At 48.1% G+C, this 24,138-nt stretch overlaps 1 protein-coding gene across 7 annotated transcripts; it reads right to left on the minus strand.

The window, feature by feature from the left end:
- Positions 1-786: 786 nt before the first annotated feature.
- TULP2 (TUB like protein 2) lies at positions 787-23,410 on the minus strand. Of its 7 annotated transcripts, XM_053363378.1 has the most exons (18): positions 23,238-23,410; positions 22,218-22,344; positions 21,762-21,947; positions 19,610-19,659; positions 17,866-17,910; positions 16,014-16,065; positions 15,041-15,197; positions 14,312-14,437; positions 12,871-12,990; positions 10,839-11,033; positions 9,020-9,211; positions 8,557-8,693; positions 7,031-7,213; positions 5,104-5,216; positions 3,941-4,055; positions 3,016-3,114; positions 2,731-2,902; positions 787-1,603 (listed from the first exon to the last, which is right to left on the minus strand). In XM_053363378.1, the coding sequence occupies exons 3-18, from the start codon at positions 21,816-21,818 to the stop codon at positions 1,470-1,472; spliced, it is 1,947 nt and encodes a 648-aa protein (XP_053219353.1). In that variant the 5' UTR covers positions 21,819-21,947; positions 22,218-22,344; positions 23,238-23,410; the 3' UTR covers positions 787-1,469. The 7 variants fall into 7 exon arrangements, with proteins under 7 accessions (XP_053219353.1, XP_053219351.1, XP_053219356.1 ...); XM_053363376.1 differs by lacking the exon at positions 21,762-21,947 and having other exon boundaries at positions 22,218-22,339; XM_053363381.1 differs by lacking the exon at positions 21,762-21,947 and having other exon boundaries at positions 23,238-23,400.
- Between the last annotated feature and the right edge of the window lie 728 nt (positions 23,411-24,138).

The following is a 24,138-nucleotide window of genomic DNA, read 5'->3' on the forward strand; positions in this document are numbered from 1 at the left end:
ACACACACACACACACACACACACACAGCCCGAATCTAGTGGATGCAGTTCATACTACTTTGCAATCTACACTCCATTACTTAGATGTTATAAACCACAGGGGGGAGCAACCTACAATCTAAAATGCAGCCTTTAATACCTCCTGATAAAATAAACAGATATTCTCTATATTTTGGAAAGCTGTTTGTTTGTTCACTATACATTTGGGCACCTTTTAAGATAATGGAACCAAATTTTGTAAGATGGTTCCTGAGATCAAGGAGCCAGGTTTTCAACTAAGTTTGTATATGATTGGGTGCCATTTTGAATCAAGATGGTGGGCTGAACTTTTCAAAACTGCACCCATTTTTTGGTTTCAGAATTCCCAAATGGTGCCTGGTACAGGCTATTAGTAATATATGATTATATGTTGTATAATCTCATCCATGCTTCCTCTTGCCCTCCCCCTTCTCCCCAGGAAAACCTGCTGCTTATTGTTGGATCAGAACAAACATAAACTGGGTTTTATTGACGTTTGCTCTGATTGAGTTTTCCAGGGGACATGCCAGTGCCAAAAAAGCATGGGACAAGTACAAAACTGTTTGTGTTCTCTAGGCAAGCGACAAGAAGTCTGGACGAGCCCTAAAATACAATATAAATCAGTGTCTCTGGTTGTGATGAGGGTGGAAACAGAGGTGTGACGAAGGGTAGTTTGGAATCCCCAATTGATGTAGTCAAACCCCTCTAGAAGCAGGTTTTCCTGGAAAGAGCCTCAACTGCTCCCAAGAATACGTCAGGAGGCCAGACTGATCTCTGGGTAAGCTTTATTTCCAATCTATTACCCAATTTGATAGAGAAGGGAAAATAGGTGGGGTTGCAGCTTCAGCCCATAGTTTCAAAATGGCTGCCCCTTCCCTTGTTCTGAATTCATGAAGCTGGCAGAAGTTGCTGTTTCTTCAAGTGCTTTGTTGTTTCTTCAATAACGGAGCTTTGGTCCACATCTGGTGAGATGGTATGTTTCTTGCATAGATGGATATTAATTAATTACTTTGAAGGGGGGGAGGCAGTGGGGGGGGAGTTAGGACATAACAAGCCTTAACCAAAGTAGCAAGGTTCAAAGGTTAAGTGACACAGGTCAGAAATCAGGTTGGGCAGGGGGAGTTTCAAAGCGAATAAAAAATCAGAATCAAAACAAGAAAGATGGAGATGAAGTCGAAGGTTTGGGGGCTACAGGAAATGGTGAAGATACTTTGGCAGGAAATGGCTTGTCGGGATTTGAATGGGGAGCAGCAAAAGGGGAAATCACATGCCAGCTTGACGGCAACAGGTCATGTGGAGGTCCAGCCTGACAAAAGACGGGAAGGTTGGAGGTAGAAGGTGGGCAATACTGAAAGCAAAACAGTTTGTGTCCAGTTTTACGAGGCAGCAGGAGGCAATCCGGGGCAAAAGCCACAGAGGTTGGATGTCAGAGAAGTCAGCGGGATGGCTCTCTACTCGCAAGCAATTTTCCCGTCGAAGCTGGACAGGCAAATGGCAAAGGCCTGAACTGCACAGAGAGGGAACCGGTAATCCATGGTGAACACATCGGGCGCCACACGACCAAACTGCAGCATAATGTAGTTAGCTGGACGGCAGGGATGGGAAGAGAGCACCAATGAGACAGGAAACTCTGTACATAATCTCTGCTGCTAAACATGCAGACAAAACGCCTTTGAAGACATCCACCCTGGTCCACCACCTCGCCGGCCTGCCCACCTGTTATGTACTGAGTTGAATAGGATCCAAAATGCAGCAGTCTGATTGGTCCTAGAACAATAGGACCCAGAATGCAGCAGTCTGATTGGTCCCCAGGAGCCATCCAATCCAGCTCCAGGTGGAAGTGAATCTGCAACCTGATTGGCCTACAGGAGACTCCCGGAATTAGCCAATCACGTGGGGCCCATTGTGTAAATAATGTATATAAAGCAGACATTCTGGGGGAACTTCCATTCCTCCCCACCACTATAAGCTGAATAAAGAGCATGAAATCCACTCTCGACTCCCGAGTATATTTCACTACCCATCTTCCCATTCTTCAAAACAACATGCTCAGGGACCTCTCCTCCAAAGATACATACCCCACCACCACCTCCGTTTACTACATACAGCCAAACCTCTGCTCAAACTTTCCTTCAGCCTGTGATAAACAGAGGGAGGGGTGTGTATCTTTGAGAGGTCCTGTTCTTTTGAAAGATGGTTGCTGGGTGGTGCAAATAGCTTTCTTACACCTATGAAGCTTGGTGAATAGAGGTAACTTGGTTACACAGAGATCCTCGTGTAGCATGTCTGCACCAGGCAATATGTAAATATGTAATTTGTGCACTCAGGTCTGCTGTGACCTTTATGTCCAAACGTTTCTTGTGCACTGCAGAGATGCAGCAATATCCGGGCTGAGACTGTTAGGCCAGAGCCATCTCCCTTAATTTGGTGCCCTCTGTTTGTTCTGGACTACAACTCCCATCATCCCTGACCATTGGTTCCACTGCCTGGGGCTGATACGAGTGGTTCGTCCAACAACATCTGGAGGGCACCAGGTTGGGGAGGCCATACCAGAGAATCCCTTGCCCACAAAGGAAGTGGTCCTTCTAAGCCTGTTTGATTGGAAGGAAGTCCCAGTGAACCGGCCTCGCTTATGAGCGGCTGTGGCTTAAGTTACTGGGCTGCAGCACATTCGCCTCAAATCGCCTCCTCTCAACTCCGCCCACTACTCACGGTCATCTTCTGAGATGATCTGGAAGTTCTTGACGGAGGCCTGTGTGACGCGCCCTCGGAAGTTGAGCACGTAGGACTGGGTCTCCTCGTTCCAAGCCGGCATTTTGTTCTGGAGTTTGATCAGGTTCTGCATGTTCCGGTTCTGGTACCGAGTCAGGAGGGTCTCATGTTCCTACCGACAACACAGACATGGGGGGATGTTTTATGCTGGCGGCTTCAGCCCTAGAAGGGCACTAGAAGAAGCGGCGCTGCCTGCCAGCCTCCATGCCGCAGTGAACCACTCACATTCTTAGGCCGGATGCAGATCCTTTCGTTGTCCACGTCCACACCAGGGATTATCACTGTCATTTTCCGTGGGCCTCTGAATCCCAGCACATTGGTTTCCTATAAAGGAGGCAAGGAAAGGAGCAAAAAGCAACATAAACTCTCCTATTGCCCCACGTTGGACATTCTCATTTTGTAGTAATAATAATAATATTTATTATTTATACCCTGCCCATCTGGCTGGGGAAACCCAGCCACTCTGGGTCTGGGCGGCTCCCAACAGAATTAAAACCACAACAAAACTTCAAAGATTAAAAACTTCCCTAAACAGGGCTGCCTTCAGATGTCTTCAAAAAGTCAGGTAGTTGTTTATTTTCCTGACATCTGATGGGGGGGGGTGTTCCGCAGGGCAGGCGCCACTACCGAGAAGGCCCTCTGCCTGGTTCCCTGTAACCTCACTTCTTACAGTGAGGGAACTGCCAGAAGGTCCTTGGCACTGGACCTTAGTGTCCAGGCAGAACGATGGCGATGGAGATGCTCCTTCAGGTATACTGGGCCGAGGACTCAACCATCGTTGTCCCACTGGAAGCAATAGCTGCTTCATACCAGAGGAAAACACCACAAGTGGCCAGAAGGTGATAAATAAAGCAGGGACGGAGCAGCTCTGAGCCTCCGGATGTTGTTGGCCCCAAACTCCCGTCAGCCTCAGGCTAATCGCCAGGGATTGATGGGCGTTGTAGCCCAACATCTTTGGAGGACTACAGGCTCATCTCATCTCTGTAGTAAAGGCAGCACCATAGCAATAGAGGTTTCTGCTTATACACTCCTCCATCTAGCTCAGTGTTGCCTATTTTGGAAGCTTGTGGCTCTTTGAGATCTTGGGTCTTTCCTACTGCCCAGGCTCCTCCCCTCATTCCAACAGGGCCCACTCTCCATTCAAGCTTACGTAGCAAATGGCTACCAGCTCTTGCCGCAGCTGGGCTGTTTCTGGAACAAAAGGTTTTTTATCCGGGTTCATCCCATTGTCAAACACGGTAAATTTGGTTCCCAGTACGTTGGACCTAGAAGCAGGTTGGGGGAGAAACGCTTATTTTAGAAATGTTATACCTTATCCTCAACTCCCCCACTTCCCAATTAATAAATAACAATCCAAAACCCAATATCAAAGGAAAATACAAATGAAGAACAAGAGCACTGCTAAAAATAAAATGCGGCAGCCTAGAATGAAACTTAAGTGTTTTGTGTCTCCGAGCTAAGGATCATTTGTGCATACATGAAACAAATGAGGACAAATGCTCAATAAACAAGATGCCTGAAAGGACAATGGCTTAATAGCCATTTCCTGCTCCTTATGGGAATTGTTTTTGAACACCTCCTCCAGAAAAACTGGGTAACTCAAAAGATCACTATCATCACTTTGAACTTTAAATTGCTCCAAGAAAAGAGGCTGCCTCGCTTGCTCTTGTGGTTTTCTTTGGCGATAACTTAGAGGAGGCGTTGTAGGTCCTTGCCTATGAATGCTCTTGGCCCAATAAATGGGTAGGTTACTAAGGTGCTAGGGACGCAGGTGGCTCTGTGGGTTAAACCACAGAGCCTAGAACTTGCCGATCAGAAGGTCGGCGGTTCGAATCCCCGTGACGGGGTGAGCTCCTGTTGCTCGGTCCCTGCTTCTGTTACCTAACAGTTCGAAAGCACGTCAAAGTGCAAGTAGATAAATAGGTATCGCTCCGGCGGGAAGGTAAACGGCGTTTCCGTGCGCTGCTCTGGTTCGCCAGAAGTGGCTTAGTTATGCTGGCCACATGACCCGGAAGCTGTACGCCGGCTCCCTCGGCCTATAAAGCGAGATGAGCGCCGCAACCCCAGAGTCGGTCACGACTGGACTTAATGGTCAGGGGTCGCTTTACCTTACCTACTAAGGTGCTGCAGGGCTGGATGTTTGGGGAGACGTGACCACAGCAACGTAACGTTGACAGGCCCTAGCGCTCCAGGGTCTCGGTCTTTCACATCACCTGGCAGGGATTCAACCTGGGGCCACCTGCACGCAAACCAGGTACCCTCCCAACTGTGCCACAACCCTGCCAATGCAAGATGGGGTTGAAACAGACCCACCTGACTTTCCCAATGTAGTTATCTCCATCCCTTGACAGATCAATGGGGTCCAGTGAAATGAGGTAGTTGGAAGTCTTGCTTTTCTTCCTCTTCCGCCCAGACATAATGAATCGCTGAGGGAGAATACACAGCAACGGTCAGTGAGATGGGTCCCTGGCAAGCCTCCCTCCCGCAATGGCCAGCATCCCCTTTCTGATCCACACAGGTATCTTTACATTTCCCTTTCTCTGGATGTTGTTGGACTACAACTCCCTGACCGCCGGCTGCACTGACTGGGATCAATGCGAGATGGAATCCAACGATATCTACAGGCCCAAGGCTTTCCGTCCCACTTCTAAGCCACTTCCATCCAGAATAATTGCAGAGACTTTATTGCAGGTGTGGGAGACTTGTGCCCCCCACAATGTTGTGGGACTACAACTCCCAGCAAGCATGGCCATGGGAGCTGTAGTTCAGCAAGATCTGGAGGCCAACAGGTCACTCATGACCTACTTTTAACATCTCCTGTGAAGATCCAAATGTATTGGAAAACAACCCTGGGATATAATTGCTGAGCAGTGTCAAATCACAGGAAGCGGTACAAATTGCACCTCCTTCTAGAGTAATTACCTATAGGTTCTTGTACAATATTATTGATAAGATCACTGGTCTGGATATCCCCATTGGCAGCTTCCTCCTCTGAAGCTTGTTGCAACCTACTAAGAACATGGATCCATCTAGCCTTTCATTACTGTCTACTACACTATCTGAATTTCGGGCAGGGGACTCTCCTGGCCACGCCTAGAGATTGTACCTGGGACCTCCTCCATGGAACATCTTTCAAAGGTGAGAGAGAATACATACACCAGTGCGAGGGCTGGCATATGTGAGGCACTTGCCTTTTTGCCTCTAACGACATCGCTGAGAGGTTGGTAAGGTCAGGGCCCCAGTGGTAGCCATGGCAGTGGAGAAGGCCCTCATGAGGCTGGAAGCCATCCATTGAGAGAGAGATGAGCTCCCAGGATTGCCGCCTTAACTGAATTGCCAGACTTTTCATTCCTATTAGACCCCCCTGTTCACCATTTCTGACCTTTTCTTTCTCTCTATATATCCCCACCAAGTAAGGCTAAAACATGGGTAGGCAAACTAAGGCCCGGGGGCTGGATCCGGCCCAATCACCTTCTAAATTTGGAGTGCAGATGGTGTGGGAATCAGCGTATTTTTACATGAGTAGAATGTGTCCTTTTATTTAAAATGCATCTCTGGGTTTATTTGTGGGGCATAGGAATTTGTTCATCCCCCCCCCCAAAGTATACCGTAGTCTGACCCCCCCACAAGGTCTGAGGGACAGTGGACCGGCCCCCTGCTGAAAAAGTTTGCTGACCCCTGGGCTAAAACTTCATTCATCTGATGGACTCTAGTCCATGGGTCGGCAAACTAAGGCCCGGGGGCTGGACCCGGCCCAATTGCCTTCTGGATCCGGCTGGTGGACGGTCTGGGAATCGCCGTGTGGATTGCCGTGGGGATTCTGATTGTTCGGGCTGTGCCATTCCACCCCACCCCACCCCACCCCACACCGCTGCCTCCTAGCTTCTCCCTGCCCTGCCTAGAGGAGGAAGGGGGCTGGGCTTTGTTGAGCCGCGGTTGGCTGAGCGCCATTTTAAGCAGCCCCTCTCCGGAGCCAGCCCTTTTGCGCCACTCATCATCCCTCCACCGCAGCCAGCCCCTGCCACTCGCAAGGCACAGGTAAGCAGCCACCGGGGCTCGTCTGGTGCTGTGGAAAAGGGTGGGGAGAGTCGTGGGGAGGGATTCCCCCCCAATATAATCTGGGCCCCCACAAGGTCTGAGGGACAGTGGACCGGCCCCCTGCGGAAAACGTTTGCTGACCCCTGAAAGCAGGGTTGTTGTTGTTTCTAAAGGCACAGAATTCCTTCTCGCTTGCAGATACCTTCTTGCCGTTTTCCATCTCCAGATGCAGGTAGTAGAAGGGGAAGATGCCCTTGTCCATCCCCTTCCGGTCCCGTGTGATGCGACACTGGATTGTACTGCCTTGAGGAGCGGGTTTCAGTACAAATTCTTCTAGGTCATCCAGATTGAGGGACAAAGGGGTGCTACATTCTTCACTGGGAGACTGAGAGGGGGGAAAATAAGGATAGGCCGCTTCTTAAGGCTAGTTAGAGATTGCTTTTGGGGAAAACCTCACAAAGCAGTTAACATGGAAATAGGAAAACAATAAGCATCAACTGAAACAACATTAAAACAACCAAGACAAGTGACAAGGGGGAACAAATCCTTTTGGATAACCTGACCTTCTCTTCCCTTTGGGGCAAGATGGTCCTTAAGTAGCCCACCTGAAGGAGGGAAATGCCCTCAGGTGGAATACTGGGAATTAGATGGTAGGCAGCTTTTCAGACAGTTCAGTCTTTTCTCTTTCCTTCCCAAGGCAAGATTGTCCTCAGGTGGGAGGTGTTTTGGAAGGAATGAGGTAGGGAAGCTCAGTCAAAGGCAACCGTTCTCTCCTTTAACTGCTTGATTGGCTCCTTGCTCTTATGTGTGGACCACAAGTGCTTCAAACACATGGAATCCTGTGGATTATAGTTCTTGTGCTCATGTCGAGTTTGCAGACTTCCCAGAAGGCCTCTGGTCTGCCACTGTGAGAACAGGATGCTGGACTAGATGGGCCACTGGCCTGATCCAGCAAGCATGTCTTACGCTCTTAAACTATGCCAGTTGAACCATTTGTAGACCCTGTTTTAAGTTTGTGGCACCGCCCTTCAAGGGAGCAGCACAGCAACTGATGTATTCCATCTGAACCCATTTTTTAAGTCCTTCACCCACCATTCTTTCCACATATTTGGGAGCGCCTTTTTTCACCTTTAGACTTCTCCCTATATAAAAGTATGTTGAGGGGGAAAAGCTTGTCCATTTCACTGTGGCCAGTTTCCATTACTGTTCTCTAGCCACGGATAAGGGGGAGAGAGAGACAGCATTGTCAGTTTCCACAAATGCACTGGTTCTTTCAACCACCCCAAATTTGTCTGTCGAAACTGCCAATAGTTTTCCCCAACCTTGTCTGTTTCTGTGGAGACCAGGGCAGTGGGACAATGAACAAAATGGCGCTGGAGTGAGGTGAAGGTGTACCTATGGAATAGCAACCGAGTAGAGTTGCAGGACATTGGGGGCCACAGCTAGGATAGGGGGGTGGGGGTGGGGCTTCTCTCACATTAGCACAACTGCATACTGTACACACCATACATTTAAAGCATGCGACGTTTCCCCTAAAGAATCATGGGAATTGTAGTTTGATAAGGGTGCTGGGGATTGTAAGTATGTATGTGTAAACTATATTTCCAAGGATTTGGGGGGGGGGAGCCATGCACTTTAAATATATGGTATGCGCCCAGCCACATATATCCCGAGTGATCATTCAGATGCTTGAAAAGGGGATGCTCAATTTCAGCCGTAGGCTCTTACGGTGGCCGAGTCAATTTCCTCACGGAAGTACATAAGGATGTCTTGATCCTTGTCCTTGAAGTCTTCATCTTCGTCATCCTTCTCTTCGTCGTCTTCGTCTTCCTCACTCTGGCTCCTCCTTCCATTGGTGAGAGACCCTGAGAAGAGCAAGGAGGATTGCGAAGGATGGGGTGGAATCCAGTCACTGATCTCTCTCTGTCTCTCCCTTCTACCTCTTTAGATCAGGGGCATAGCCTATACATTGCATGCCTATTTTAACAGCCATTAATGCTAGAAAGTTTTTTTTAAAAAAAAACTAGCTACCTAAGGTCCTCATGACACTTAATTCTGTGCCAAACATCACGCAACTGGATGTTTGCAGAGAGCTGCAGAAACACACACAACTCTTGGCTTTATCTTGGCTATATCTCAGAACTCTTTGCCAAGATCAGTGAAAGAGCAGTTTGGCAGGAAGGCCACTCACCTCTGTGTGCAAGCATCCTGTCCCGGGGTTTTTTCATGGGTGAGGGTGGGACTGTCAACTCCTGGGATGACTCCCCCTCACTGTCAGAATTGCTGAGCAGTGTGTCGACATGGCAGGCTTCGCCAGTGGTATCCTTGGACCCTGTAGATTCTAGGTCCATGTCTTCTCTCTGCGGTTCATTCTCGAAATGGTCTAAGATGTGAAATCAATTCTGTTACTGCCCTCTTCTGGCTTGTTCTCGTCTCCACGCCGCCAGAGTCTACCTCCTGTCCCAGGGCTGCTTCAGACCTTGTATTAGGCGTATGGGGAGTCTCAGGCCCTCTAGATGTGGCTGAACTACAGCTCCCATCGTTCATACCCATTGGCCCAGTTTGCCGGGGCTGATGGGAGTTGTAGTTCAACAACGTCTGGAAGGCCAAAAGTCCCCTATATTTTAGAGACTGGAAGTACATAACACACAAACCATGGCATTCACCAATGTGTCCCTGTATACCCCGCAGCGTGAGCAACAGCCTAGCAAGGATTGATGTCAGGTAACAGATGATGGGAAAGACTGGTCCTGAGACCCTTAACTGCTGCAAGTCAGAATAGACAACACTGGGTGCGGTGGTCCATTGGCTTGGCTCATATAGGATAGCTTTGTGTGTCTGTATATTCACTTCAGCATATATTTTTTCAACATCAGATGTAATTTCTGCAGCCAGGGAATACTCACACCAGTCTATATTCCTGTCTGCATGCAGTTTAGGAATAATGGCTCATATTTGACATGGGGAATAATGTAAGAAGATGGGCCTTGTTGTCTTCCTACTTCTTCCTTGCTTGCTCCCTCCCTCCATGAACCCGTTTGCACACTCTTTGCACTCTGTCTTATTAAACACAGATCCACTGTGCATCCCCCACTTGCTCGCTCATTCCCATTCCTGATCTTGTGCTAAAGCAGAGGGCGACTAGTGCTGGACTAGGACCTAGAGATCAATGTTTGAATCCCTACTCAGCCATGAAGCTCTCTGGGTGACCTTGGGACAGCCACTGCCTCTCAGCCTAACCTACCGAAAGGGTTGTTGTTGGGGATTAAATGAGGAAGGGAGATGTTATGTACTCAGCGGTCTGTGTTTGCCTGAGCTTGAGTCTGAACTAAGGATTCTGAGCTCCTGTGTTCTGATTCGATACATGCTGTCCAATCACAGAACATTTCAAGATTTGGGCTTCTGCCATTGGCCCTTGAACTCTTGAGTTGTGATTCGCAGCTTCGAAGTTTAGACAGCCAATCACGTTGGGAGTGGGAGTGGCCCAGGCTTTCAGAAATGTATATAAGAAGTTGCTTTGCCCCCGTTTCCCAGTCATGTAGTTCAATAAAGGTCCTTGCTGTTATCGCTGTCTTGCCTCATGGGAACCCAGCTAAACTTCAGGAGAGAACTGTGTATGTCACAGTTGTATGAAAGGTGGGGGAAATGTAATTTATTAACCAACATGGTCTTTTGTATACAACATAATTGTCAAGGTGGCTTCTAAGCTTGAGCCTGGAAACTGTTTAGCAACCAATGAAGTCGATGCATTTAAAATGGAAGTTTCTGAGCTGCCTTTTTTGCAGCAGCTTTTATACAGAAAGCGCTGCAGCAGTGGCATATTAGCTTACTACTCGCATATGCACAGCTTTAAATGCAAATTTTTCTGCCCTGTTCAGAGTATACATGCTTCCCTGGCACAGTTATTTAGAAAAGGGGCACATGTTGAAAGCACAAGCTCATACTCCCTTGCCTCCAGAGTGGGCTTTCCATGCCTCCCTTTCCTCTTATGCAAAACTCTGGAGTCTCACCTTCCATATCCATGATGATGGATGGAGCTTTCTGTATTGGGGATGAGGCTTCCTTTTCCAACTGGGGTGCCTGGAACTCGCAGCCAGGAGCCTCGCCTTCCATGTCTACAATGTTAGACGGAACAGCCTCTCTGAAGGATAAGACTTCCTTCTTTGACCTGGAAGCCTGGCTATGTCGCTGGGCGTTGGGGTGCCCTGCAGGTGGTAAGAGAGAGATGACAATGACCTCAGGGGTTATGCATGAAATGTGCCTTACTGTAAATAGCAAGCCAGCAAAAAGTCAGTTCTGTAACTTGGGGTTAAAGGTAAAGGGACCCCTGACCATTAGGTCTAGTCGTGACCAACTCTGGGGTTGCAGTGCTCATCTCGCTTTATTGGCCGAGGGAGACGGCGTTTGTCCGCAGACAGCTTCCGGGTCATGTGGCCAGCATGACTAAGCCGCTTCTAGCAAACCAGAGCAGCACACGGAAACGCTGTTTACCTTCCCGCTGGAGCGGTACCTATTTATCTACTTGCACTTTGTGCTTTCAAACTGCTAGGTTGGCAGGAGCAGGGACCGAGCAACCGGAGCTCACCCCGTCACAGGGATTCGAACTGCCGACCTTCTGATTGGCAAGTCCTAGGCTCTGTGGTTTAACCCACAGCGCCACTTGTGTCCCTTGTAACTTGGGGTAGGGGGGTGTAAATAAGAAAATGTGCATTATTTATGCTGTTAGTTTCCAACCAGGGGAAGGGAGAAGGAAATACAGTATAGGAAGCCCTGAATTCCCACTGGAATTTGATCAGTGGAAGTCTGGCTCAGTCTCTCTCTCTGGTTCCTGTGATTTCACCAGACTGTGCTCTCACATTTTTCAGCTTATATCTGCATCAGAACTAGAAACTTGCTATTTTAAAATGAGGCCCAAAGTGTGAGATTATTTATTGGATCTCCCAATTTCTTTTTGTAAAACCTGTTGCAGGAAGACCTACGAACAGGCCCTGTTCCTAGGGGAGTGGGGATAGGTAATTTAATTATTCTTTTATTATTTATTAAAGTTGTATGCCACCCTTCACCCGTAGATCTCAGGGCGGTTCACAACATTACCCTTTTTGTAGCAATATTTCGCCGATTTAATTTGCCACTTCTCTTGAAGCTGCCATTTCTTGTATTATACCCGTCTTCCCCAACCCCTGTTCATGGATAAAAGCAACTTTGGTGGCGACTGTTTCAGGAGATGGCACAGGGGAAAGGGTTAAATCCCTTCTTTTATTTATTTTGCTACAATAGAAAATAAAAGACGGCAACTAGCAATGAAAGCCTTCTCCAAACTTCGTTACCAGAGTGACTAATTAAGCAGCAATTCCTCACAAGCTCTGCTGAACAGGAAGAAATAAAATGGGCAGAAGCTTGAAGGGGGAAGTTTTTAACTAAAAGCACATTAGTTCTGAAGCCTCAGTCAAATTTTGCCTACCTACACTGGGCAGATAAGCCCTATAATTTTTTTTTCTTTTTCCCACAGATCAGGTCTAGGGGTAAACACAGGCAGACAATACTGAAACGTAACAATCTGGTGAGTGGCAACAACATGATTATCCATTATAAAGCCCCCTAAGATTTGCTATATGCTGTATATCTGGAATGAACAGGGGTAAAAACTTTGCTATTCCTTATTCCCACAGCAACTCCTTGTAGAAACCACACCACCAGCTATCTCCTCCTCATAAATTTTAGACCTTCTCTCCCTGCATGGGGGAAGCGACTAGTAGCGGGAATCCCCTCAAATCAACTGGGAACATTAGCAGGGGTATTTCCCGCATTGGGGTACCTGTGCGCCCTGCAGACTGCCTAATATAGCTGCCTCTGCCTTTTGGGAACCCCTCTCTGAATAAGAGAACTTCGTCCTTGGACATGTGCAAAGCAGTACGAGTCTTGTTGACTCAGCTCTGGTGCCTGGCAACCGAGCATCAGAGGCAGTTGCTTAGCAACCACTAATGGTATCACAGTGGTGAATGTTCAGCAACCTGGTTCTTCTCCCCCCGCCCCCCCTTTCACCTTCTCTCTGTTTGGCCTGCCAGCCGTTCTTGGGAGCTGATTCGTTCCTGTTGATAGGCTGGGTTTCTTCCAAAATGGCCACTTCCAGCTCCTCCTCCAGCTGGGCCTCATCAAAGAAATCTGTAGAGAGGGAGAGGGAAGGGCACAAAGACCACACAAAGGCTGTTCAATCAAGCACTGGATAAATTTTGTTGAATAAAATAAAAAATAAAGGTGAAAGGGTGCTGAAGACCTCAGGGAATAGAGGAAACAGGTGGTGGGGATTATAAAAATTCTACGGTCTCAAATATAGAATAAATGTTCATAAATGTACAAGGCAAACAAATATATAAGCATATAAACCGCATGTCTGAAATAGTACAGGAAGCCATTTTGACTCTCCCAAATTGACCTCAAATATTTCTCTGAGAGGAGGAAGGAAATGGGAAAAGCTTTCCAATTGACTTTGGACTGTAGGGGCTTACACCTCCCTGTAAATACAGTCTAGCAAGTATGTGTTAAGCTGAGCAAACTATCTATATGCCTAAGAGATTAGGGAACTAAAGTATTTACCATCTCAAAGTGATGGCCAGGCTACCCAGAAAATGCTATCAAGTAAGGCATTATCAGGTATCCTGGCAGACAGGAGAGAAGCAGCGCTCTCACATTTCTGCTGGGGACCACCTCTTTCTGTGTTGTGTGTATGATTTTTGAGGGGTTGTCTGGGTTACAGGGTGGGCAATTTCAAAAGTCTTTATAGGGGCTTGCGCACCATTGTTCGAGGGTCTCCTCCCTCCTGCGTATGGTGAGTGGGGACCCTGTTGCAATAGCTGATTTCCTTTAATAAAGATCAGGCTTATTAGCAGCTTCGCTTTCAGTATACTCTGGGTGGCCTCTGCTTTCTCTCTGACTGATAGAGATTTCCTGAGGGACTCTTAAGGGCTCCCCATAAGGAAAATAGAGATATTTTCTTATAACAGGGATAATCACCAGTTATTCCTGGAAAGAGAAGTGCAAGATTTCAGAGCCTATGGGGTGGGGAACTTTTTTCTTCTCAAGGGCCACATTACCTTCCGGACAATTATTCTGAGGGCCACATGTGCTGGGCGGGGTCAGAGGTCAAAAGGGGGAGGAGCAATGAAGGTAAATTTTACCATTGCACAGTAGGCTAGTCCCCACCCACCCTTGCCTCTATCCTTCCTCCAGACAAGCAAGAGTGGTTATTAGCCATGCAAAAACACTGAAACCAGGCTACTGAGGAGTGTGGCCTGAGGAGAGGAAGTGTGGCCTGGGAAGGGTTATGAGGAAGTCTCAAGGGGAGAGACGGCTGTTGTGTCCATGGCCCTGATTGTGGGCTTCCCAATGACATCTGGCTGGCTACTGCGAGAACAGGATGCTGGACTAGTTGGGCCACTGGCCTGATCCAGCAAAGCTCTTATATGACCGTACGTTCTTTTGTTACCTGGAAAGGGTTCCTGGCATTCCCCTTGGCCATTGTGCGTCCGGTTCATCTGCACAGAGCTACCCCACACATGAGCGCCAAGGTGGGCCTCTGGGACCGATTCCACGAGGAAAGGGTTGCTTGTACCTTTGGAAAGACAGGCGGATTATCATTCAGCGGGCATCAAATCTCATCCGAGAAAAGCTCCAAAATCTCCACGCCATCCATTTTATCTACCATTTAGCTGAGAAGGGCAAATTTTGGTCCAGTACTGATGTGGGTTAGTTGTGGACCTCAAGGATCCGAGTTCGAATCCACCCACAGACCCACTGGGTGATCTTGGTCTAGCCATGGTCTCTCAGCATAACCTACCTCACAAGGTGGTTGTAATGATATATCAGGGGGGCAGGAGTACCATTTACACCACCTCGAGCTCCTTGGAGCAAAGGGGGGTGCTTTTAATATAATTATCAAAGCTCATCTGACTGCTTTCCCCCTGCATATTGCCCCCTTCTGTAGCCTTGCATGCAGTTTAAATGTGTGCACATTTGAAGTTACTAATCACTTTGCAGCTCTCTTTATTTAAAAAATAATTATCACAATAAGAAAGCCTCCTTGTAGATTGGAATTTCATCCTATGCGATGGGATATGTCAACGTTCCCAAAGTCCCACCCAACAAAAGGATTTAAATGCGAGAGCAGGCTGCTAGGCCACATGATCTCCTCAGGCTGGGCAGTGCTGATACTCACTATTGCACAGGCTATGCTCACTGCAAGACTCCATGAGTGGGATGCGTTCCTCCGGCTTGCGCCTCCCACGGCGCCCCTTCACCTTGGCCTCCGTGTTGGCCTGGACCATGAGCGGCTCCTGGCGCTTGCGCCGTTGCTTCTTTTCGATGATACGGCGCTAGAAGGGTGTACAGAGAGATGGTCAGAAACGGAAGCAGGGTTAAATAGAAGAAGAGTTTGGACTTGAGACCCTGCCTTTCACTCCCCTTAAGCAGTCTCAAAGCGGCTAACAATCTCCTTTCCCTTCCTCCCCCACAACAAACACTCTGTGAGGTGAGTGAGGCTGAGAGACTTCAGAGAAGTGTGACTGGCCCAAGGTCACCCAGCAGCTGCATGTGGAGGAGTAGGGAAGCGAACCCGGTTCACCAGATTATAAGTCCACCGCTCTTAACCACTACACCACACTGGTGTAGAGGAGGGTGCTGTGTATATTCAACACTTTTTTGGTGGCTGTGGTTTGCAGTACAGTCACCTCTTTCTTTGCGGTTTTATGCCAACACCCACAGCACTTTTATCAATATACAAATACCGATGTCCTATTTTTTTACCATTAAAAGCACTGGATTGGAGATTAGATGACCTTTTGTGTCTCTTCCAATTCTACAGTTCTATGATTCTAAGACTCATGTCAATTGCAATGATTCCCCTCTATTTGCCTCCCCCATTAAGAGATCCCACAGACGAGTTCTGCCAAAAACCCAGATCTAAACCCTTGTGCTGGAATACACTGCAGCATGAGAATTACGGGGTGTGTTGCCCTTGCCATACTCAAGAACCTTTTAAACAAAGCATTGCCACTTACAGATAACACACACCAAGCAACTGCATCCCTGCAGCTCGAGAGCTGTCTACCCCACCCCATCAAGAAGGTCCCCAGCAATGTTCAAGCTCCTCCCCACTCCCAAGAGTTTGGCCCGCTCCTAAGGCAAGGTACCTGGATCTCCAGTTTCTGCTTCCGAATAAACGCTGCTTCGTCGTTGCCATTGCTAGAGGAGAAAGGGGTACCAGCATCAGGAGGTGAATTGGAGAGGGAGTGGAGGCGGCGGTACAAATTCCGGTACATTCTGAGATGTGGCATCACTCTGCCAGCTCCGGGGCAGCCCCACCTGCTAGAGGGGTCAGTCCCCAGGATTGCTGCTCCCTGGGGGTTCTGAGTGCCATGGCGCTGAAAGGATTTTGTGACCTCACAAAAGCCTCAAAGGCCCAGCCACGGTGGAGGCGGAAAAGTGGACAAGGCCATGTCCACACACTCATCGTAACTTATAAGTTATAAAGCCCTCAGTGCTCTCGAACTCCTGCATCACTCACAAAAAAATGGCAGTGTTGTGGCACCTTAAAGACTACGGTCAAATCCACATGGCACATTGAAAGCACATGGCTTTCCCCCAGAGGATCCTGGAATTTGCTGCTTACCCCTCAGAGAGAGCTACAATTCCCAGCATCCTTAGCAAAGGTACGGTTCCCATGATTCTTTGGGGGAAGCCACACGCTTTGAATGTACGGTGTGGATGATGTGACCTGCCACAGTTGCATTGGCATATAAGCTATCATGGACTATGGTTTTATTTCAGCAGATGGAGTCCACTAATTCTGAGGTGCTGCTCAGATGCTGTGGATTGCACAACTCCCATCAGCCACAGCCAGCAGAGCGAACCTACGGGGACGATGGAATCTGCAGTCCACAACATCTGGCTTAGGTGCCATAATAAATATGTTCAGGTGGCTCAAAGACACTCTGTAATTTTTGGTGGAGCAGAATAACATGGATACCCTCTGTATTGTTCACACTGACGGACAGAGGAGTTACAAGTGAGGAAGAAACAAGATGGGCTCCACTATTTTTAAACTAGACCCATTCCCTAAAGTAGGGATGGGGATTCTGTGGCCCTCTGGGCGTTGTCAGATTCCAACTCCCATCAGCCCCATTAAGAAGGCTAACAGTTAGGAACGATGGAGCTGTAGCAAGACAGCATCTAGGACTGAATGGAGCTGAGTTCTAATCAAAATAAGGCTTAATAAAGATGCTAAGGATTTCCAAAGTGCTTTGAAACATTCAGGGCACTTTTCACGCACAATTGTACGGCAGGCTGGTATTATTTAGAGGTGCTGCCTGAATAAGTAATGGATTCGTTCACTGATGAGACCCGCACAGATTTTCCTATGACTAAACCGATAGTTTTGAAGGGAGAAAATATGCTGGGTTTTTCTTTATATGTATATATATGATGGCACTGGGGCCAAGAGGCATCCCTTCTGTGTTACAATTAAAGGGGAATGGCTTTTTTCAGCTGAAGTTTGTGTAAGTGCTTTTATTTAAAAATAGCGAGCATTCACCGAAATGTGTTGCCTGATTAATCGGTGTCGTTTCAGTCAAAAAGGGCATTAATATATCAATCCAACCAATGAATGGTTGCAGTCCTGATGTTCGTTTACCTCTGTTTTATACCATTTTGAAATAGCTGTTTTTGTCAATAAGTGCATAGCTAGGGAACATACAAAGCTGTCCAACTGCTGGCCCACCTGGCTCCATATTGTCTACACTGGCAGTGGCTCTCCAGGGTTTCAGACCTGGGTCTGAGCATCTCAGTCCTAACTTTCTGCATGGAAAACAGGTGCTGCACCTTCCCATTGATACAGCTGTAAATGATTCCGCGTACAACCAGCCTCTGCCTCTTAACCACTATGCTGTTATCTCAGTTGCAATACTCAGCTAAGCAGCTAGCTAGCTAGCTAGGCAGACTAAGAAGCACCAGTTCTTACTAAGTCCCCTTCCTCCCCTTCCTTACCTCCCAGGGGTGGGTGAAGCATTTTTACTTGTGGATTCCGTGAGGCTGCAAGAAAACGGTGCAGGTGGGTCAGACCACCAAAAAGAAAAATGCTTTCTGAATGCTCCGGCCCTAAATATGTGCTGACACTGAGCAAGCAGAAAAGTCGTCTTTGCTGTAAAATGTCCAGTGCTCCTACAGGCAAACCACACAGGGACAGCGCCAGTCCCAAGGCTGGGAGATTAGCACAATCTGCAAGAATAGTGCAGCACAGGCAAGGGATTGCCGAGACAGTTGCACAACACCTCTCTTTATTTAATTATGCTCACACACTGCTCCTCCTGCCAAGCTCTCTGGGCTGTTTGCATCTACTATATATTTTGGAAAGTTGTTTGTTTGCTATGCCTTTGGGACGCATAACGGAAGAAGGAAGCAGGATGGTTTTCACTTAGCACCCAAAGGACTACAGCATTTGCACCCTCAAGCAAGTGTCTCTGGGAGAGAGCATCCCATAAGTGGTATACTCATCACGTTTTATATGGAGAGGCCAGGGACTGAACCAGGGACCTTCTCCAGCCCAAGCATATGCACTGCCAAAAAAACTGCAGCCACTGGAAGCCTTGAAGAGCCAGTCTGAAAGGACCAGAGGGACCCGACTCAAACTCCCATCATCCCTGACCACTGTCCATGCTGCCTGGGGCTGATGGAGTCAACAATATCTGAAGGACATCAGGTTGAGGGAGGCTGTAGGAGCATCGCTGCAGCTCTACATGGGGCTACCTTTGAAGGTGACCCAGAAACTACAACTAATCCAGAATGTGGCAGCTAGACTGGTGACCGGTCCTGAGAGATCTGCATTGGCTCCCAGTATGTTTCCAAGCGCAATTCAAAGTGTTGGTGCTGACCTTTAATGCCCTAAACAGCCTCGGCCCAGTATACCTGAAGGAGTGTCTCCACCCCCATCGTCCAGCCTGGACACTGAAGTCCAGCTCTGAGGGCCTTCTGATGGTTCCCTCACTGCGAGAAGTGAAGCTACAGGGTACCAGGCGGAGGGCCTTCTCGGTGGTGGCGCCCGCCCTGTGGAACGTTTCCCATCAGATGTCAAGGAAAAAAACAACTATCTGACTTTTAGAAGACATCTGAAGGCAGCCCTGTTTAGGGAAGTTTTTTAATGTTTGACGTTTTATTGTGTTTTTAATATTCTGTTGGGAGCCGCCCAGAGTGCCTGGGGAAACCCAGCCAGATGGGTGAGGTATAAATATATTATCATTATTATTACATTTCTTTTACATACATTTAAGCTTCAGTGCAAAAGTGGGAAACCTGTGGCCCTCCAGATGTTGCTAAGCTATAATACAAAGTCCTGCGCCTTCACAAACAAATCTTTTAGGTGCCACAAGGCTCTTGGTTCCTTTGTGCAACAGACAAACACAATTGCCTGCCCTGAAATGTATTCCTAGGGAACATTTTGGGGGGCGTGAGGGATGGTGAGCCACAGCAGCTAAACTGACTTTGAGAACTGATTAAGTCTGTGGCACAGACATCTCTTCTGACAGCAGCCTCACAAGTGGGTTCTTAAACGAAAATGACCTCCGGAGGCTAAGAGCGTGGATTAAAAGCGTGAAGGCGAACGGGCGAGGCTAGCCATGCAAGGCATCTGTTCTCTTTCTAAGGTGGACGGGATAGAATTAGCCTCAGGAGGGATTAGCAGGAATAACAGCCAACAGTACACACCCACCCACCCAGAAGAGCCCCGTTCGCTTACATTTTATGCCTTGCTGGAGATGGTTGGACCGCAGCAGGATCAAACTGCATCTGCCAAGCAGAAAAAACCAGGGGATAGATAGAGGCACACAATATTTTGATTTTTAAATTTCCCCACCTACGACACAGCCGTCTTTGCCCTGAACCTTTTGGACTCTTAATTCACTGCCAATCTTGGCTTCTCTTTGCTAGCGTCACAAATCACTAGTTTTTGCTCCTCGATCCAGAGTTCCCAGGTGCGACTCCGGGCACCTTCCAACACTCCCTTAAAAAAACGGTGCCAGATATTTATCTTTCCATAGAGAATGAGAAGACAGCTTGCTGCGATTTGATCAATGCAATCAAATGACACCCTGCACCCAGAATCCTGCTCAATGACGAGCCCAAGCTCCCTTCTTAACTCACCGCTTTCACCCAGGGAAAGCCCCAACTGCTCAAATCCCCAAACTGCAAGGCTGAGGTTGGATCCTGTCTTCTCCCTCCTAGCTCTGGTCTTCGGACTGCAGCTGGCGAAGGTAGATGTGGAAGGGCGGGGGGAGCATGCAGTGGAGCAGCTCCTCTTCCCCCGCCAAACCAGCATCAGATTCTCCTAATCAGCTTTGTGACTTGGTCTGCCTTAAGTCTGCAGGACCTGTGGCTGCCTCGAAAGGTGCCTGCTGCCCAGTGGCCTTGGGAGTCAGGTGTGTGAGCAGCCAGTGGCTGGGCTGCTGAACCCTGAGCAAGTCTTTCCTGCACAGTGTCTGTCGAGAGCGAGCAAGAGGAAAAGCTTGCATTTGAGTGAGCAGCTGCAGAACTATGGCTACATCCATGCACACATATATGAATAGGGCAGTGGTTCCCAATCGTCTCCCTGCTCCCTGCTCACTTGAAGGCTGCTGTGGGTCTTGGCAGACCACTTCATAGTTTTTCTGCCAGGTGTAGCAACTGTAATGCACTGTGGTAGGCAGGGTTGCTAAGCCAGGAGCATTTCAGACCCTGACGTCTTACAGTCCAAACCTGAGACCCTGGGGCAGCCCCTGGTGATGTTATGATGGGGGCCCCCCAGTGATATCTCAGGGCAGGCCCTGGAGATGGAGGTTAATTGGGAGGCAGTAGCAGAGGAGGGCGGAACACCCCCCCCCCCCCCGCGTGTCTATGCTGCAATTTGCACACAGCTCCTGCTGAGCTGAAGCTTGCAAGATGCATGAACAGTAAAGGCACTCTCTCCCACCTGCAGATTCAGACTGGCAAGCCTAGTGGTAGTGCTGCATGATTTTTAATGGTGCTTTTTATTGCTGCTTTTATTTCATATCGATTGTACTTTATTGTACAGTGGTACCTCAGGTTACAGACGCTTCAGGTTACAGACTCCGCTAACCCAGAAACAGTACCTCGGGTTAAGAACTTTGCTTCAGGATGAGAACAGAAATCGGGCGGCAGCGGCGTGGCGGCAGTGGGAGGCCCCATTAGCTAAAGTGGTACCTCAGGTTAAGAACAATTTCAGGTTAAGAACGGACCTCCGGAACGAATTAAGTTCTTAACCAGAGGTACCACTGTACTACAATTTGAATTCCCCAGAATTCCTCCTGGCTCCGTGGCTCCTCTCCTTCCTGGCCAGAGCAAGGAGAAATAGCACCAACCTTCAGTTGCTTCGTGCTCTCCCTAGCAGAGGTTGGTCCATTAGGGCAAAAATTGGCACTGCCCCACCGGCCTCAGTCTGCCCTGAGCCAGCTCACATCTGCTGACTTTCTTACCGACAACCAATCCAGGGACATGGTACTGCCTCTCCACTTCCTCTTCCTAACTCTCAATGTTGCCCCTTGTACAATTTGGCAGGCAGCAGGAGGATGGGGGCAAGACCAGAATTGGTCGGCTCCCCTGCTTGCCATTGGCTCTAGCTCCACCTACTGTTGACCTCCTTGCATTCCACCCTCCCTGTCCAAAGAGCACAGTCACAACTGACTCTCCATCTGGTGCTTGTAGGGACTGAGCCCAGAGGTAGGGGGCAAGCAGATGGGCAGCAGGGGCAGAAGTGAGGAGGAGGAGGTGGACCCATCACTCAGCAAGGGGGTCCACTGGGCATGTTTTCGACAGCCTGAAGCTGCAGACACCAACTGTTCTCCAAACTGAACTAAAAAATCTCCCATTGGCTTCACCTTCCTCTGTTAGCTTACCTCCTCTGGCGAGATCAGTCTCAGTGACATGTTGATATCATTGTTCCAATTGAGCATGGCTCCAGCGTCCTTTATATCCTTCCAGGAAATCCACAAAACCTACGGCTTGTATGTTTTGAGTCCGCTTTGCATAAAGGAGCCCTTTCAGGCTTTGCAAAGACCACAAGTTCTAAGACAGCATTACAGCTGGGAAAGAGCAAATTCCAGTTCAGGAACTGAGGTCAATAGATCAACCAGAGTTGAAAAACTTAGAACTTGCGCTTAATATTTCCCCCCTCCTCGTCCTCCAGCTCTCAGCAGCTGCTTTACACACTAGTTCCTTCAGTGCTCAAGGTCACCATACAAGCTACCGTTTGCTGATTGGACAATGGGTAATCTTGGCGATGCCACAAAGGATTAAAAAGATGTTCCATTCTGGAATAAAGAATTCCAGAATGTAGAGACAGAGGCACCCACCATTCTACTGGATGCCAACATAGACGTGGCTTGGCTGGTTCCAGAGGGACTTAGTAGCTGTGCCAACAGAGGCTCTTCCCATGGGCAGAGGGGAGTGGATTCCAGTCTTATCCGCGCCCTAACTTTCCTCCAAAAGGAGCCCAGAGCAGCAAACACATGAAAATAAAACAATTTAAACATCTAAAAAAGAATTCCCATGCAGATACAGACTGAGAAAGATCTCTGTTATCATTGGAAGCTAAGTTGTTGGCTTGTTGGGAGAAGAAAGTCTTCAGTAGGCACTGCAAAGACAACAGAAGCAGCACCTGTCTTATATTTAACAAGGGAATTCCAAAGAGAAGGTGCCACCACATGAAAGGCCTGGTTTCTATATTGTGCAGAATGGACTATCTGCTGCAGACCTTCACCTGCAGAGCACTGATTGATTGGGTATATAAGGGGAAAGACAAATGCTCAGGCATCCTGGTCCCAAACTACATATCCAGGTGGCTCATTGGCAGCCTGTGCAATTCTTTTAGCGGTATGCGTCGTAACATGGCGGCAATATCCTGCTCCGGTGAATGGTAGAGCCACTGCTTTTTGCACTAGTTGCCCAACAGTAAGGGCTTATTTGCTCCGCCCATGGCTACAGATGCAACTTACCGGTACATTTCATATGCAGTGGTACCTCAGGTTAAGTACTTAATTCGTTCCGGAGGTCCGTTCTTAACCTGAAACTGTTCTTAACCTGAAGCACCACTTTAGCTAATGGGGCCTCCCACTGCCGCCGCACGATTTCTGTTCTCATCCTGAGGTAAAGTTCTTAATCCAAGGTACTATTTCTGGGTTAGTGAAGTCTGTAACCTGAAGCGTATGTAACCCGAGGTACCACTGTATACACGTACTAGCTGGCACGCTTACCATTTCTTGCAGTAATTGAGAAATGCATACTTACCATGCAGATAAAACTATCATTTCTGACATTTCTATCCCCTATGCATTTTGGAAAGTTGACTGTCTGTTTGATATGCATTTGCACACCTCTTAAAATCCTGTAATTCTGCATGATGGTTCCTGAGATCTTTGTTTGGACTCCACTGGACACCATTTGAATCAATTTCGAAATGGCTCTGATTTTCTGGTTTCTTTGAATTCCCAAACAATGCTGGGTATGAGGCTGCTTGTGAACTATAAACAAGACTTCTTTCGTTTTGCTGCAAGAGACTAACATAATTAGCCTTCTGGAAATACTACCAACAGAGTTATTTTTAAATTATTATTTACTGGAATGACTTCTAGTCACTGTTATCACTGGGTGGCATTCAGGCAAGTTTTACTCAGAATACTGTAGACTCACTGAAATGAATAAGACTGAGATACCTCAGTTAATTAACCACCCCACAATCTTTGTTTAGCTCAGTAAAGATCTCCTCCTGTTTATTGTGTCTCCATGCTGAGGCATCTGCCCCTGTTGAATTTCTGCCTGACACTGGAAGCAGCAAAGCCTAGTGCCTCCGTCAGCAGATTTCTAAAAGCAGGCAGCCTTACGAAGCAAATTTCAGAGGGGTAACCAGCATATTAAGGAATACATTTTACTGTAGCAGAAGCTTTCCCGGATCAGCGCTCGCGAAGCGCCTTATACCTCTAGCTTGTGATTTCCAATGCACTCTGCCCATGCTCAGAAATACATTCGCCAGTTAGCAGATCACACGCGGCCGCTGCTAAATTCTCGGTCTCCAAATAAATCCGGGCTCTAATTGCGCCTTAAATTAACTTCTATCGCCTCTCTGCGCCCTCTAGCGTCCATTTACCAGAAAACACGGATAAAGGGAGGAAGAGGGGGGATGCAGCTATTTGGGAAGGAGGAGGACGGGGGCGTGGCCGTCTATGCAAAAGAGGTTGGAAGGTGGGGGCATGACGCAAATAGAGCGCCGGACGTGAC

This window comes from Podarcis raffonei, chromosome 13 (assembly GCF_027172205.1).
Source record: "Podarcis raffonei isolate rPodRaf1 chromosome 13, rPodRaf1.pri, whole genome shotgun sequence".
NCBI classification, from domain to species: Eukaryota; Metazoa; Chordata; class Lepidosauria; order Squamata; family Lacertidae; genus Podarcis; species Podarcis raffonei.

Coding starts and splice junctions, on each gene's coding strand:
- TULP2 (XM_053363376.1), bottom strand. CDS start 23,304: ATGGTGTCCAGTGGAGTCCAAACAAAGATCTCAGGAACCATCATGCAG. Junction 17,911..19,609: donor TCTCCAGCAAGGCATAAAAT/GTAAGCGAACGG, acceptor GTTTTCTTGCAG/CCTCACGGAATCCACAAGTA. Junction 14,438..15,040: donor TGAGCATAGCCTGTGCAATA/GTGAGTATCAGC, acceptor GTCTTTCCAAAG/GTACAAGCAACCCTTTCCTC.